The sequence below is a fragment of the Kryptolebias marmoratus genome, linkage group LG12 (genome assembly GCF_001649575.2).
Source record: "Kryptolebias marmoratus isolate JLee-2015 linkage group LG12, ASM164957v2, whole genome shotgun sequence".
In the NCBI taxonomy this organism is placed as follows: Eukaryota; Metazoa; Chordata; class Actinopteri; order Cyprinodontiformes; family Rivulidae; genus Kryptolebias; species Kryptolebias marmoratus.
The window spans coordinates 12,157,346-12,174,097 of NC_051441.1; the positions used below are offsets into that span (position 1 = coordinate 12,157,346).

The 16,752-nt window shown below is 39.3% G+C and overlaps 1 protein-coding gene across 1 annotated transcript; it reads left to right on the top strand.

Moving 5' to 3' along the window:
- Positions 1-7,171: 7,171 nt before the first annotated feature.
- Positions 7,172-10,640, top strand: si:rp71-81e14.2 (uncharacterized protein LOC100002239 homolog). Its single transcript, XM_017421904.3, has 4 exons — positions 7,172-7,327; positions 7,431-7,760; positions 8,081-8,217; positions 9,405-10,640. The coding sequence occupies exons 1-4, from the start codon at positions 7,261-7,263 to the stop codon at positions 9,492-9,494; spliced, it is 624 nt and encodes a 207-aa protein (XP_017277393.1). The 5' UTR covers positions 7,172-7,260; the 3' UTR covers positions 9,495-10,640.
- Positions 10,641-16,752: the final 6,112 nt, after the last annotated feature.

Here is a 16,752-nt window from a genome sequence, read left to right on the forward strand (position 1 = left end):
TAAACATCTTACCTGTTGTAGATAGCTCTTTGAATGACCTCAGTTTGGAGAAGCAGACCTTAACTAGCTGACGAGCTCACGGCTAGTCTAAGACCTGCCGTCTAAAAACATTTCTAAAGTATTTTATAGCCGTTCAAGCAAACACTATCTCATAAACTATTGCACTACTGTCAGTTGTTTGCATTTCATGGTCACTAACATGGATTTCTGTGGTTATGAGTGAGTTCAAATAGCAGCAGCGGCAAGCTGTAGCACTTCTGGCGCATCCCGGAGCCCTTCCAGCACGTGTGTCGTAACGCTGCTGCCAGAACAACGGCGTGATGCAGAACTGGTGGAAAGGTTCGAAAAAAAATGAAACTTTCTGAGTCGTTTTAAAAATGGGAGCAATCCACTTTAGTGTCTGCTAGCTTGTCAAACCGGTCAAATAAACTGTATTTACCAAAAATGAAAAAAAAAAACCCCGCAATTGCTCAAAAAGCTATCTGCAACAGGTAAGATATTGACTGCTCATTACCCCACTGAGAAAGATCTCCTTTCTATAGCTGCATTTAAATCAAAAATAAGCTAAGCATTAGATAAAAGCAGATAATGCTGGTAAATTCAAAAACCTGGAATAATCCTACTTTTAGTCATGATGTATAACTAACGGAGCTCATTTATGTGGCACATTATGTCCTTCAACCCTCATGTTTTGAGGTCATGAAATATAATAATATGGCCTGTACTTTATGTAATATTCCTCATGCAATAAATGTACTAAAACATCAGTTTTTTTCATCACATTGCAAACAAGTAAAGACAACAGCTCCTTTTAGTTTAAAGTGTCTTGAGCAGAAAGGCATCATTTGACTGCTGCTGAGTCTTTTGTCCTCCTCAGGCTAATCAGTATAACTGCTATCCCCCCCCCCCTTTTTTTTATCCGATTAATCTTTTTAACAAATATGTGAGATTAGCATTTTCCTCCTCCTCCCCCATACGGGATAATCCGGGTTATTTAGTGGACATGTGTGATACATGTTTAATCAGCCCTGCTTGTTTGGGGCTTGGGTTTATTGACAGAGCCATTATGAGCACATGCAGTCCAGATGGGGCCATGTTTGTCTCCGGGGAGGAAGAGGATGTGAGCGTGGAAGCACGAATGAGTCATCTCGGAGCCGGGTGCCAATAGTTGATCAATACTTTCATTCAGTCATCTGCACTGACTCAGCTGTTACCCTGGGATGTCCCTGGAGGATAAGTTTATCTTGAAGGAACGCAGAAAATAAAAACTAAAAAATGGATGCTCTATTGTTGGTGAGAGATGAAATAAATAATATGTTTTGGGGTTTGTTGTCTTCCTGTCCTCTCTGTGACCTGGGAGACAAATAAACCCATAAGTGGAAGACAGAAAAAAATAAAAAAATGTAACACCTCTCCCACCATCAGGAGTCCATAACAGGAAGCACTGGCTGGCAAATGGACAGGACTGTTTCCGTAGCAACAAAAGAGGCATTAAAACCCTCCTCTCAGTGTCCCCCGTGGCTCTTATTGTACTTTCCTAACTGGATAAGACGGGAGGAAGGGAAGGGATGAGGAAATGAGTGATGTGATGAAGTGGGGCTCATTGTGTTTGCTCTTCCCTCCCCATGGGAGGAAAATCAGAGCAGCCAGAGTTTTATTTATCGATCAGTTTTATATCTGGTTTGAAAATCCGTGGACTCGTATACTGGGGTTATTGATTGACTGACTCAGGCCAATTTAAAGGAGTCTATTGTTGCATTTATTTAAAATATTTGACACCGTTTTTAGCAATAGGCACATAAATCTGATTGTCACTTACTCATTATTATGAACTCAAAAGCTACACAAGGAGATTTAAAGTCTCTTTAATTTAACAGAGTAAATGTCGCTTTTTACAGCCTAATCTTGTTAAAAGTAGAGAACATTTGAGGGAACTGTATTTGTATGTCAAAATGAAGCCGTTTCACAGTCAAAGCTTTTCAAATTGTCTTAATGTTCTTGATTTGGGATGAAACTTAAGTTTACCTGTTGATATTTGATTAAATGAACATTGTTGTATTAAAGGAGTTTTTTTGAAGCTGATCTTCAGGATTTAATTTTTGGGTTCACATCAGTTACATTAATTACATCTTTGAGTTAAACTCTTAAACCTCTGCAATAATAAGCTTTAAAACCATGTTTTATCTTTGACAGTACTGTGAGGTACCGGGGTTAAGAAACTATATATGTGTGTTATAAAAAGTACTTATGATCGGACTTTTTCCTAAGTTTTTGAACATCTTGCTTCTTATGGTTTTATTAACTATCTTTATGCTGTTTTACTTGTTTTGTTGTGTTATTTCAAAATGTAAAACAAACCCCTTATCACATCAAAAATATTTATTGTTTCCAACAAGTTAAGTTTATTCAGGCCAAAAGTAATATATAAAATAAAACAACAGAATAAGTTTTAAATCACACAGTTTTTATGAGAGTAAAGATAAATAATAGCCAGGATGACCCAAATCAGTAAAAAAACAAGAGTCAAATATTCTTTTAAAGATCTTTAATGGCTATTAAATTGTATATAGCCGTTATATAACTTTTTAAAAATGTAAAATGGATTAATGCCCATTAATAAAAACTAAAATTGCATTTTAACTATTTATTCTTCTTCCAATTTTTAATTTCCCATGTTTTTTTCTTAAAGGCACAAAAATGTCTACCTTTTACTCTTTTCTATATATGTTTGGTTGAAGATCAGACACGCGTTTGTTTTGCTGCCACTAGAGAGCAGTGTAAGAACTGTAAACCCTTCGATTTTAAGTGAGAGAAGCTCCAGACATATCGCTCAAATAATGCTTTTCTTGGAGGTTTTAAACAGGAGCAAAGTTGTGTTTACTTCCAGCTGTCGTGTGAAACTTTTAACATTTAACCTTAACTAACCTCAGATCTGTCGTAAGGGAAAAAAAAACAGATGATGCTGTTTGAACATTTGATTGATCATCAGATGAGTTTAAGTGACGGTTAGTGAAGAAGTGATGCGTGGTGGAAAAACTGATGTGTGGGAAAAAAAACTAACCAGGAAATCTCTCAAAAGCCGGTTTTGTAGACAAGGCTTAAGGCTGGTCCCAGACTACGATGCTGTTTGAGCTGGTTTCCCTCGAAGTCTCTTCCACCGCCTCGTCTTAAAATAGCGTCAGATTTAGTCTGTTCTGTGTTAAACAAAACCAATCGCAAGAAGATGGATCAGAGCTGCTCTGCGACTAAATGAAGGGTTAAAATAATCCTTTGGAGAGTCGGGTTTAACTTCTGCTTGGTATTGTTTGTGAAAGTGAGCACAAATGGTTTGGCAGCATGGAGTATTTAGAATATCTAAATGAAGACCAATGTTCCCACAGAGGCCAGACAGAAGAGCTCTTGTGGATGGGAGTAATCCACTGAACCTCTTAGATGAAATAACATTCTGAGACCGCTTTCGTATGCACAAAGAAAATGCACTGGAAATAATTGTTTTTGCTCGAGCCTTTACTTTCCTTTCTGAGTCAAAGAGGAAGTCCCGTACTCTCCAAGTTCTGATCACCTTCAGATTCTTGGTATTTGGAGTCTTTCTGTGGTGCCGGTGAAGCAACTCTGTACAGAACAGTCCACTGATCTGAGAAGCCTGTGCATCAAAGTCCCCGATGCTGCTGAGGAAGCCAACTACAAAGTGCTTCCCAGGAGGGGTTGGATGTCATGTTGCCATCAAGTGTCCATCAAACTCCTGATGCTGAGGACTACAGGAACCATAAGTACTGGTTTTCCGTCAACGTTCAGGGTGTATGCACACCCACTTTGGAGTTATCAAACACCGTTGCCCATTAGAAAGGTGCAACTCATGATTCATGAACTCCTCATTGTGTGTTCAGTTTGACCGAGGACATAGTGGACTGCTACTTGGTGACAGTGGACATGGTCAGAGTGCATATTTATCCCACAACAGCTGAGCAACAAACAACAGAGCTCATGTTTGCACAGAGGGATGGAGGAGTGTATGTTTGGAGAATGAAATCGATTCCACTGTTTACAGAACACACTTTGTTTCAAGGCAAGAGGATGCTGAGAAGTGGTTGGTGCAGATGTGGTCGAGGCAGTGGCAGGGAGTAACCAATGAGGACTTTCACGTTGAAGCACTTCAGTTAGATATGTATGTAACCGTGGGGTATACTGATCATGGCTTATTTGTGCTTTAATAGGGTTTGTTGTGTACAAAATGTAAAAGAATGCATACAATTAAACGACTAACTCAACTAACGCTGATCTAAAATATAGTTTGTGGTAGTGATATTCTTGCCAAACAAGAACATTTTTATTTTCACAGTTTATTTAATCACATTGCTCATCTTACTGCATCTTACTTTGAGCAGCTCTCTCTCCCGATTTCATATCTAATTCAACCTTTAAAAGTCTCCTTTTTGTGTCACTTTCTTCTTTCATATATTTCATTTTCTGCTCATGAAGTTGCAGGGCTAGTTTTTCATGCACAGACATGCTTGTTGGGTCCCTGCTGGAAGGCAGTGGCAGCATCTCCTCACTGGCGTGCCACACCAGATGTGGAGGGTGCGCAGCCATCGGGGTGAAGCACACTGTTAGAAACACAAACCTGTGTGGTCCTTAGACTGAAATAAAAAATAAAGACAGACAGAAACAGAATATTTTTACAGAAGGAGGTAACTGATTTACAGTCTTGTTATATTTACCGTTTGTGTTCAGTTCTCCATGTCCACATGGTCATTGTCTGCTCTACCATCCAGAGGCTGCTGCTCACCCATCTGTGTTGTCTTTCCCTGGTGGTGGTCCACCAACAGCAGGAAATCAGTCTCTTCTGGCCTTTGCATCCTTTTTTTCAGATGTAGTTTTATGTTCTTCCGCAGCCTATGAAGTAGGATATTGAATATAAACCACATATTGAATATAAAAACAATAATAATCCCTATTTATGAAGCACCTTTCCCCTTAATACGTAGCTAAAAAAGTGTTTGTCGTCATTACAATGAAAACCACCTTATATGTGCAATGCAATATAAAACAACATTAAAAAATAAATCCAATATAATCAAAATCAAGCGTATAACATCTGCGAAATATTGATCATAATGGGTGTAGCGACTTTCAAATTGCATCCATTTTTTGTCGCTTCTGGGTGCGGAGAATCCAGGTTCTGACGCGCTTACAAGAGTAATGTCCAGACTGGGAGGTGACATTCGGGGAGGCTCCCATTTATTTAATACATATTGAGCAGCGAGTGAAAATTCAACGTCCAAGGTGGCGGTCTATGGCAGCTTGTGAAAGAAAGGCAATGTTGTAGAAAAACCAGCACATAAGAGAGAGTGGTAAAAAAACCGCATGATCTCCCCTCACCTACAGCTGCCTATTCACCTTGACACCTACTATAGATTTCCCACACACTTCCCCCTGTGGTAGAGCAAAATATAGGTCAGTGTCAATTCACATATAACCCAAAATATGCCCAAACACTGGAAAACAATAATGGCTCCTATAATGGGCATATCTCACCTGCAGGTGTACTTCTCTTGAGTTTATATTTTAATTTACATTGAATTTATTGCAAACTCCAACCCAAGCACTCTTCTTCTTCTGCTCTGTAGAAGCAGAATGGCTCTTACTTTCAATAGCTGCATGAGTTCTTTTAGCTGAAGCCATTGTTCGGTGTCATAATTTACTCCTGAAATGCTGTCCTTGATTCCATTCTGGGTTTTATGAGTAAAATTAGACCAACAGGCTGTGCTCCCACTTAGGCTGCTGAGGCTTGACGCAGGTGTTCTGGTTAGGGTCACTCAAGGACTCCATAGTCTCAGACGAACTAAAACAAATTGAAGCCACGTTCATGCAAGCTGCTTAAATGCCCAAATGTAACAAGTCCAGATTAGGCCCACTCCTGGCTTAATCTAAATCCTGTCTGCAAAACTCGCCCTATAAGTAACACCAGGAAATGTTCTACATCCTAACCTCTAGGTTTCTGTTAAAGGTTTATAATAAAACATGTATAATAAATCATAGACTAATGACAGAAGAATGAAGCCTTCTTCTGCCCCAGTGAGCAATTACGTTGGACAGAATGAAAAAGGCAGAGATGCCAGTGCTAAAAATGAAACGAGCAGTTCTTGAATGTCAGGATCTGGAGTTTCTGTGGTTATTTATGGTAAACGGGCTGTAGCAATTTTCTTGCCAACCAGGTCACTCAAAGTGCTTTACAACACAATGTGCCCTCATTTACCCATCCACACACACGTTCATACAGCACTCTACAAAGCAATTCTGAATAAATCATTTCACAGAGTGTAATCGATGCTTTATACACCGATAGGACATATCAGAGGCAATGCGGGGTTCAGTGTTTCGCCCAGGGACACTTCGACATGTGACTGCATGCTGGTGGAATTGAACTGCCGACTTTCTCAGTGGAGGACGAGCTCTCCGATCCCATCATTTCTCTGCTCTTCAGCAGGTCTTTAAGTTCTGCAGAAGCCTGTTCATCTCTCACTCATTCAAGTCAGGCATGCTGAAGCAGGGAAACAACTAAAACATGCAGGACAGTGGCACTCCAGGACCAGGATAGGACACCACTGAACCTAAACAAATATAAAAAAAATGGATATAACTCCGTCAGCTTTACAGCTGGCAGCTGGCAGTGATCTAAACCAGTGCACACCATAGTCTTAAACCTAACCCCTAACCAAAAAATGACATTCCACCATGATAGGACTGGGTTTTGGTTCTCTAATGGAACTACTTTCCTTTTTGAGAATGGGTCCAAGTACACAAACACACACACACACACATTCACACACTCACAGCTAATAACATTAATGTCAGCGTTTCAAGACAGCGGGCGATAATAGAGTCCTGCATTATAGTATTTTCAAGATTTGATTAAAACCATGATTTTTTAAAACATAATAAAGTGCCTATATTGCCTATAAGTTGTTGTCATTTAAAGTTAGAAGTGAAAATACAAATCACTCCTCCTTTTTCATTTCTGCTTTCACTTCAGCACCAGCTAAGGGATTTTAGAATATCTCTGCCAATCCTTTCTCACTTTCTATGCCAGCTGGTTTGTTCTCACCATAAACTTTAATTTCACGAGACACGTTCACGCCCACTTCAAAAAAAAAACTCAATGTAGGTCGCGCTTGGCTGTTAGCAGTCCCGTTAGACAACAAGTGCTCATTTCCTCCCGAGGAGTCAGAACGGAGGGTGAACCTTGTGAACCTTGTCAACATGTCTGCTGTCTGGCGGATGACTCCAGCCTTCCTTTGTCTCTGTAACACACTTCTGATTGTGGCAGGTAAGGCTGAGACAGGTGTGAAGACAAATGATGACATGCGGAGCTGATGAAGCTCCAAAAACTATAACTATTAAGCTGTGGTGTTTGTGTCTTTTGCTCCCAGAGGCGAAAGGAGCGGTGTGGAGAAAAGTTGGAGAATCTATCACCATCCAGTGCAAAGGAGCTTCTGATCAGAACTGCCTGTCTGTGAGGAAGGGTCTCAATGACACTCAGATTTATTTCACATCGAAAGCATCGCCCTCAAAATGTATTATTGACAAAGATATGATAAAAAGAGTTCAGACACATGGAGTGTTCCCTAATGTGCAAATTCTCATCAAAAACCTGACTGAAGACGACACGGGACCGTACTGGTGTTTGTACTCAAAGATTGACTCAGAGTACAACAAAGAAACTGTAAAAGGTGATGGATCTCTGCTCCTGGTGGTGACAGGTGAGCCTTTTTACTTTTAATTTAAGAAATAAACCTATTGGGTTTAACTGTTATTATGGGGGAAAATATATATATATATATATATATTTTTACGTGTAACAAGTACCACTGCACTGTAAAGGCCGTCTGTAAGATTATAGTTGCAAAAAATGACTATTTTTTCAGCCTTAAGTGGAATTTTTTAATTTATTTGCAGTGTATATGTCAGGATAATGGAAATGAAAAACTGCAGTCAGGGTTACAAAAAAAAGGAAACAATATACACTGTAAATAATGTAGGATTTAATGTGATGTTAATGATACATGGTTGTCATTTCAAGAAAACAAAGCTGCCTCAACAACAGATGTGCCCGCCTGCGAGTCGTCCCCTCTGAATAGGGCTGTTGTGTACGCCGTCGGAGCTTCCTTGGTCCTGCTCATTGTCATATTGGTCTTTATCACATGGCTCCTGCGCAGGGTAATTCAGTTTTTTATTTAATCTTTGCTGGAGTGTATGTGTGTGTGTGAGAACTTTAACCTTTTCTTTCTTCTTCTCTTCTGACTGTTTCTCTATGACTCACAGATGCTGTTTGTGTTTCTGGTCAGGGGGTGTACCTCAGACACAAACACGTCGGCATGCTGAACTATAATAACCACAATTTTCACTTGATCTTGTGAGCTTTTGAAAATATCATCGCTCAAACAAGTTTATTAATCAGAACTCTGTGTGCTTTTTTTTATAGTCGTGCATTTCTGAAGGAAATTATTTACAATCTTGAACTATAGGCAGATAAATGTAAAAAAAAAAGTTTCATCAGAATATTTTCAACAACATTATTGAAAAGTTTGTTTTGTTCACTGGATGAAAATAAGATTTGCTTCAGTGAACATAGCATCAACGGTAAAAAACGAACAAAAGAAGACTTATCTGTACTTGTTTTAGTGTTGGTTCATGTCACGCCTGTTAAGCACTGAGTTACAGTTTTACAAAGACGCTGATTGCTTGCAGTTTCTTTTTCACAAATGCACACCCAAAGTATTATTTGAAGCGAGAGTCATGGCTCGTCTAGCAAAACAGCGACGTAACGCAAAGATTTCACCATGAAAGGAAGGTTTCTGCGCGCAAAATGTCTCGGTTCAAACCCTTAAAAACTCTCAAAACTCTCAAAACTGTGTTCTGCAAACTTCAAAAAGACTTACAGAGCCACAGAAACAAGCAGACCATGAAGGGTCCTGCAACAAAACAGCAGTGAGGAGAGATTCTGAGCATAAAACATATTTCTCTATTATTTCATATAATTGGTTTACATTAATTAGAGGAACCTATTCAATATTCTGTGCTTTAAATTTAGATTTGTTAAATAATTTTCACCAGATCATTATGGATTATATTGTTTGTGGTGAATTATGTTGCACTACACATTGAGTTGTTTTGTCTATTTACCCTACTATAACAAGGATAAACTCAGTAATAACTTAGTGTGGCTTTAAACAATTTATAGCACCACAAACCTCTACTTTAAATGAAGCCAAGCTGTTAAAGGAAGGCCTCTGTAATAAACCCTCTGCTCAAAGAACTGTTGCATGAGTTTCCATGTATGTTGTTGAACTGATGCAAAACGCATTAGATTGATTCTTTTAAAAAACCCCAATCTTTTCTTGCAGCGCTCTAGTCCCTCTGTGAAACCAAGCCGCGTCCCCGGCAACAACAACAACGATGTTTACGAGGACATGCGGGGAACGATCAGACGCTGAGGAGGACGCGCGGACGCCAGCGTGACACTCAGAGAAAGAAAAAAGAAAACCCTAAAGAGATGTAGCAATTCAACGACTTCCATCAGTTTCAGAAACCCATCAGACATTTTCTGCAGCTGCAACAATCGAGGAGAGTCACTTTCCTACAGAAACTGTTGAGTTCCATGGTTCTCTGTGCTGTCTGAAAAAAAAAACACTCCCACAGGGTCAGAACTCACAAAATACAGATCTTTTTATTTTTATACCATATTACATGTTAAATGTAGTTTTGTTTTATGTCATAGATTTGTCATCCTGAAGACTGACTGTGCTTCTGTAGCACCAAGCTCCCTCTGTTGTGGTTGACAGTTAAGATAAAAAAAGTAACATTTTCCCATTAAAAGTGGGCAGTTTGCAGGAAATAGTTTGCTTTTTTTGAACAAGTAAAGAATATTTTTGACAAGTATGCTTCTTTTTAGCATTTAACTCATTTGAATGTGTTTTGAGATCACATGCCATGCTTTCAGTGGGCCTTTAAAAGGATGTAAAAGTCTGTGGAAAGCAAAAAAACAGCCTGAATTTGTAATTTTAGGGCAGTTGTGGTTATTGTAGAATTAGCTGAATACTGCAGATTTAAAAAGGGGAGGAGAGGGTAGAAATTATCTGCGCAAATGAGCTTCTCCTGTCTCCGTTCCCCGACTCAGTCCACTGTCTGCCCCTGCAGCTGAGCAAGAAACCCTTTTCCAGCTCAGTGCATCACAAAAACACTTCTAAGTTTAGAAGTTGTTCTGATCACAGCATCTTCACACCAAATACTCTGTCTTTAAAACAAAAGACTTCAGGTTTGGGGAGGAGCACAGCTTCGAGCTAAACTTGTTCAACTAGAAAATCAGACTCCAAGTCGACTTTGGTCACAAACTGTTTGCAGACCAATCTTTGAAAAAAGAACTGCCACTGAATTTTTTTTTAAAGAAAATAAAAGTGTGTTGGATGTTAAGTCAGAATATTTGTCCATAATTTTGACCATAATGAAGACGAAGATAAGCTCACAACTGTAAATAAGCACAAAGTTCATTCGGACACCATGTAATACACCATACTATGTATCGTGATCATTTTAACTGTATTATTGTTTACATAAATAAAGCATTATATCTGTATAATGTGTAGATGTGTCAGTGAAATTTGATTTCTTTATTCTGTTCATTTTTTGTTTCTTTCCAGAATCCAGAATCATTATTTAACTCTGACTTCTGAGACTCGAGACAAAACCACAACTGAAGAGTCAGAAATATGCTGAGGTTCAGTTTTTCCTCTTAAAACTAAAACTTACAGAACGGAGCCTCTTTGACATAGACTAGACTGTCATATTGTAAAGTGTGAACTAAAAAATATATAATAAATGAAAAAGAAACCTCTTACAGTGAACTCTAGTGATGGTCAGAAGGTGTGGTTCTGTGGTCAACGTTATGAACGATTAATATCTTACCTGTTGCAGGTAGTTCTTTGAACTGGTTCAGTTTTTATTTCAGAAATAGTTTTTTTTTTTTTTTTATCAAACTGATAAGCCAACAGCTAGATGCCTTGGCCATAGGGACAATAAAAAAATTGATCCCGATCACCACCAAAATTTATTAATTTGTTCTTTGTGACAACATGAACATTTCCTGAAAATTTCATCAAAATCTGTTCATTATTTTTTGAATAATCTTCAGCTCAGACAAACAAACAAACAAACAAACAAACAAAAACACATACCTCCATGGTGGAGGTCAACTATCTGTAGCAGGTAAGATATTAATGAAATTTGAGTTACTGCTTTAAGACGTAAAGTCTTTTCTGTCACTTTTTTGTGAGAAAACTGTTCCTCAACACAGTCTCCTGCCCCCTTCTCAACTGAGATTATTTCTGAAGAAGACAAGCTCCTGAGTTTTACGGGAACTTTGACATGTACAAAAGTGAAGAGAAATGGTGGGAGTGCAGTCGCCTTTCGCGCTGCAGATCCACAACTCATCACTCGCTCAAACTGCCTTTCAGATTGTCAAAAACCCAGGCACGACTGGAAGCCCCAACCTGCATTTTCTGAAGCTTCCTCTAGTTTTAATGCGGCAAACATTTTATCATACAGTGTTTTTGTATGACTTTAAAAAAAAAAAGTTAAACTCTGAGTGGAACCTTAAAAAAAAACGAAAAAAAAAACACAGCACAGTCATTCATCACTGCCAAGTCAAGCCAGTGCACGTGTTCCCTTAAACAAACTCTGGGTCTTTAAACACTGTAAATGAGGGAACAATTCAAGCGTTATAAGTCAGGACAAGTTTGTCTGACCTGAGAGCAGAAACTGTTGTCTCCTGTGTGAGACAACACTGAGAGCTCAGGAGGAAATAAAAGCTGCTTGCATAAGGTGGATTTCTACTTATGCAGCATGCTTGTGGTCACAGGCTGTAACTTCTTTCTTTCACAAGGAGGCGACGAGCTGTGCTTAAAGGTGAAACACATTCGTGCATGTGTTTGTGGGGGAAATGTCAGGGCACTCGCATATGTGGTCAGACGGCTTTGTTAAAAGTCCAAGCGAGGTATGGAAGCCGAGTGCTGAGATGAGTAGCAGTTTGGTTTTCTTCTTACAAGAAAACCGACACGTGCGCCTTTACAGCGTGGAGGGTCTGCAGTGCACCATATATATATAAATACTATTTATCGAGAGTCCTTCTCTCTTTAGTTCCTGTTTGGGTTTACTAAAGACTGCTCAATATGCATCTGCGGCAGATTTTATGTCCTGACTTGCAGAGGAAACAGAAAAACAAGTGTGTCAAAGGTATGATGTGCAAAACAACACAACACAACACAATGTAGACTGCCAAAAGAGATAAACTCAACTAACAGGAGCTTCACAGAAACCAACCCGAGCTTCATATACATATAACTGTTCTGACGCAGACACTCTCACGTCTCAGTGTCATATTTGATAAACTGAGCAGTTGCAGAATTTGTCAGAAGCTGTTTTTTTCCACATCAGATCTGACAGTGGAATTATGAGGTAATCAGCAGGTGTTTTTTCAGCTCAGTAGGCAGGTGTTGAGATGTAAAATGTAACACTATCTGATTAGGGTTTTTCCATATGAGTTATGTTTTGGAAATAAAAGCAAATTTACATCCTAAACCTTACAGTTTTTATGACTAAATCTCGCCTGGATTACATAACAGGATGTGGCTATGATTTTTAGAACATCAGGTCAGAGGCCTATTTTTCAGCTGTAAACTTAAATGTACATTTTTGAAAACCTTTTTGTGTGTCTGTGTGTGTGTGCGCAGGCATATTTGTGCATTTGTGTCACTGACCTTTTTTTTTTTAAATGGCAGAAAGTTTTTATTGAGTGTGCCTCTACAACTGATGAACTTTTAGAGCCGACATTATTTAGAACAACGGACCTTAAGAAGACAAACATGTCTATAAGTCCCTCAGCTTTGAAGATCTTGAGCTACAACTTGGTGTGGTAGTAGCTGAGACTGAACCCGAACACATATGCAAAGCTCAAAGATAGTTGTTCAGATTTTCCCAATAACTGTTTGAAGTCAGTCTGTCTGTCTGAATGAACCTTTCATCAAATAAGCATCGAAAGTAACCCAGTTCAAAATGGCCACCACCACCAGCTGACCGTAGAAAACACAAAGATTTTTACAAATTTGGTGCTAAAATTGGGTATGTTAGTAGCTGAGAGTCATCCACACAACATACTTCAAGTGTCGCTCATTATGCAACATCTTTGCTGAAAACTTAGCATGAACTGTTGCAGTCAACCCTATTTGTCTGTTAGCAAAGTATCTGATAAACTACTGAACCGATTTTAATGAAAAGTTCAGAAAGCAATCATTGGACGCACATCTACAATTGACTAACTTTTGCTGTTGCACTGTCAGACACTGAGCTAAAATTTGAGGTGGTAGTAGCTGAGACTCTGAGTGTGAGGTTGGTCATGATGTTTAATTTGAAGGCTGGACCCAAGTGGCTACACCTGTCATTTCTCAACCTAAAATGATCTTAATCTAAAACTCATTAAATGATATGCAGACCTGCATGAACGCTAGGCCTTTAATTAGATTTAAAACTGGTATTAACTTTTTTTTTTCTCTCTATGCCTGGAAATGTTTTTGGTGGCAGCTTTTGTCTCACAACGGTGGTCATCAGTTGAGTTGTCTCTTGATTTGATGGTGCTGCTTTTCCTCCAAAACGCTCAAGTTGTTAAACGTACATATGTGTGCATTAAGGACTGGATCTGCTGCAGCCCTCAGACTTGATGCTGCTCAGATCATCACATTAGATGTTGTTTGGTAACGCGGTGGAGGTGTTGCATAATGTTTAGGCCAGTACATGCTGCTTGTGTGGGAGGCTTTGGGTTCACAGCACAGAGATAAATTGATACAGAAGGTGTGAAGATTGAGGTTTTCAAAAGAGATTGAGGGTAAAGGTAGGCTCCGACTTCATTAAACTGGAGCTTTTAGTCGGTCAAACGAAGCCGGGCCGCGAAGCACCAACAGGGATCCAACAAGATGTTCAGATAAACGGGGAGCAGGTGTCAGACCAGTTGGGAGCTGATCTGGAAACCAGGAGCAGGTTTACCAGGAGAAAGCTGAACAGTCTGAGGACCTTTGGTTGGGGGGGGTAGACATAAGAAACACTGTCTCGTCTTGGACCGCGGGGCTTCACTTCCGCTTCCTCTTGAAACCACCAAAGTGACACTGCTGCTTCTTATCTGATTCAACTAATATGAGACATTGTTTGGTTTTATACACACACATACATTTGATTTACAGTATACTTTGAGCTTGTGTGGTTTTCTCTAGTTGCACCAACACTCAAAACATATTTTTTGCTTTTAAAAGACATTCGAAAACACATCATCATATTCATTCATGAGCTCTTGCAGCTACGGCCTAACTTGGTCTGGTGGGATTGTCATAAAATACTGTAAACATTTGCTCCTTAGCCGCACTGCAGTTCAACACAGCTCCTCTGTCTGTAAAATTGTACCTCTAAAATTTCTGTGTCCGTGTAATTTACAATAAAATACCGGCATGTGGTTGGCAGAATTTCATAGTAAAAAAAATGTGATGACAATGTATGACACTAGGATTTCAATTTCACAGCTGAGGATTGTTCTTTTATTGACTGTAAATTATTTACAGTTAATTTAACACATCATTTTTTCTTGTCCATTTGGATTTGTGGTAAATTGTTTAGCCTATTAAAGGGATATGTTTAGCCTATTAAAGGGATATGTTTATAGCTTTAATGGTCTTTTTTTATCATTGCGTTTCAACAGCTTTTTACTGTCAATTCTACAGACATTTTTTGAACTGTATTACACATATTCTAAATAGGTTTTGAGACAAATGTCCACTTGGAGATACATTCTCACTGGATCGGTTTGATTTGTTCGAGGAGCGCACTCGTGCATTTACGGTAGCTGATTCAGCTGCTCATGTGTTTTTCTGAGTCATGAAGCTTGAAGGCTCACCCAAAAATGAGAGCAGTTCTGGAGCCAGCTGTGAAACATTACCAGGTAAAGTTTTCAATAAAGCTGAGCACAATTGTAAAAATCCGAATTCAGCTCCAGAGAGCATCTTGCACTCATGGAGACGGGCGTTTTAATAAAGGGAAGTGGTCAAATGCAGGGATGTGTGCTCACCAATGCCTCCAGTGGACTGATCAAACCCTACAGTGCTGAGCAAAAGTTTTAAATCACCCCTAATTTCTTTATATTTTCCATCCAAGCAGCCAGACTTTTGATCAGTTGCAGGTTTTCTGCACGTCTTTCAAGGGTTTTCTTATGGACTTTAGCTGATTTCCCACCTGCTCACTCCTTATACATAAACATACAGTCTTGTGGGCAGTGTGCCCAAAAATGAGGAAAGTGGACAAGTGTTGGACAAAAGAAAAAGGGGCCAGTCCTAAAAAAAAGAACTACCTGCAGCGGATCTGAATGTCACGACAAAGACCTGACACAGGAGCTGAGAGATGCATCTTCCTTTAGATCAGTGGTGTCCAATCCTGGTTCTGAAGGGAAACTATCCTGCATGATTGTTTCTCTGCTCTTCAGCAGGCCTTCAATGTCTGCAGAAGCCTGTTAATCACTCATTCATTCGAATCAGGTGTATCAAAGCAAAGAACCATCTAAAACTTGCAGGATATGGGCACCACTGCTTTAGTTGATCATCAACTGTCAAGTTTTCACTAATAACTCTCTGGGAATCCCCTTGTTGTTGCAAAAGTACTATTTTATGAGTCAGGCTGTGCTATTTTTGTTATTTTTCATAAATTCAAATGAGGACAAACTGTGGCTTTGAGACAGGTTGCTCGTATCAAATTTACCTACTAGCTAGGAGGTTATTATCTAGCTAGATACAACTTAAAATAGTTTTTTTGTTAAGATGTCTGTTATGTGTTGACACAACATTGACTCTTCTATTGAGTTTATATATTTTTTTATGACAAAAGGCTTTATAGGTTAGAGTTAAATGGCTTAACAATAGTTTTAAAAAAATCATTCTTTTGAAAATGGTCAGGTACTAGACAGAAAATAAGTGTAAAACAGCCAAGGTTAAAAAAAGAAAACTTTGGTCTGAATGACTACTGATCAAGACAACTTCTAGAAGCAAAATATAAAGAAATGAGGACAAGGCTCAAATTTTAGCGCAGAGCTGCATCTTAATGATCTTTGGGCGCAACCTCGCCAATCAGCTGTTCTTTGACCTTCTGGGAGCATCAGAACAGAGCTTTTAGAGGAAAACCAGCCCACGCAGCCACAAGAGGTCTCTGCAGCTCAGCGCTGCTGGCATGTGAGTTTGCATCCAATGAAGCAGGCTGACACAACCTGACATTTAAAAATCTGTGAAGTTGAAGGTCACTCACGCAACTTTTTACTCCACAGGTATCTCCACCCAACCACATTAAGGTTTATACCACAAACAAAGAGCGCCTCTGTGCGGCTCAACATCCCCACAACACACACACACGTCTGACAACACTGTACACATGTGGTGCTGTGTATATGAGATTGTTATGGACATTTGTGTCCATTTTTTTAAATTTGCGCTGCAGATCAGATCCTAGCTGGATTTCATTATCACCATATTATTAATCTGCAGACACCCAAAGCACACAGTTTGAAGTCCCTCAGAGATAGCCTTCTTCATTCCACCTCTGAGCTTTGATAGGTGAAAGCCCCCACGCTTACTGTAAACCACTCCCGCTCCTGGATTGGGCGTGCGTCAGGAGCGC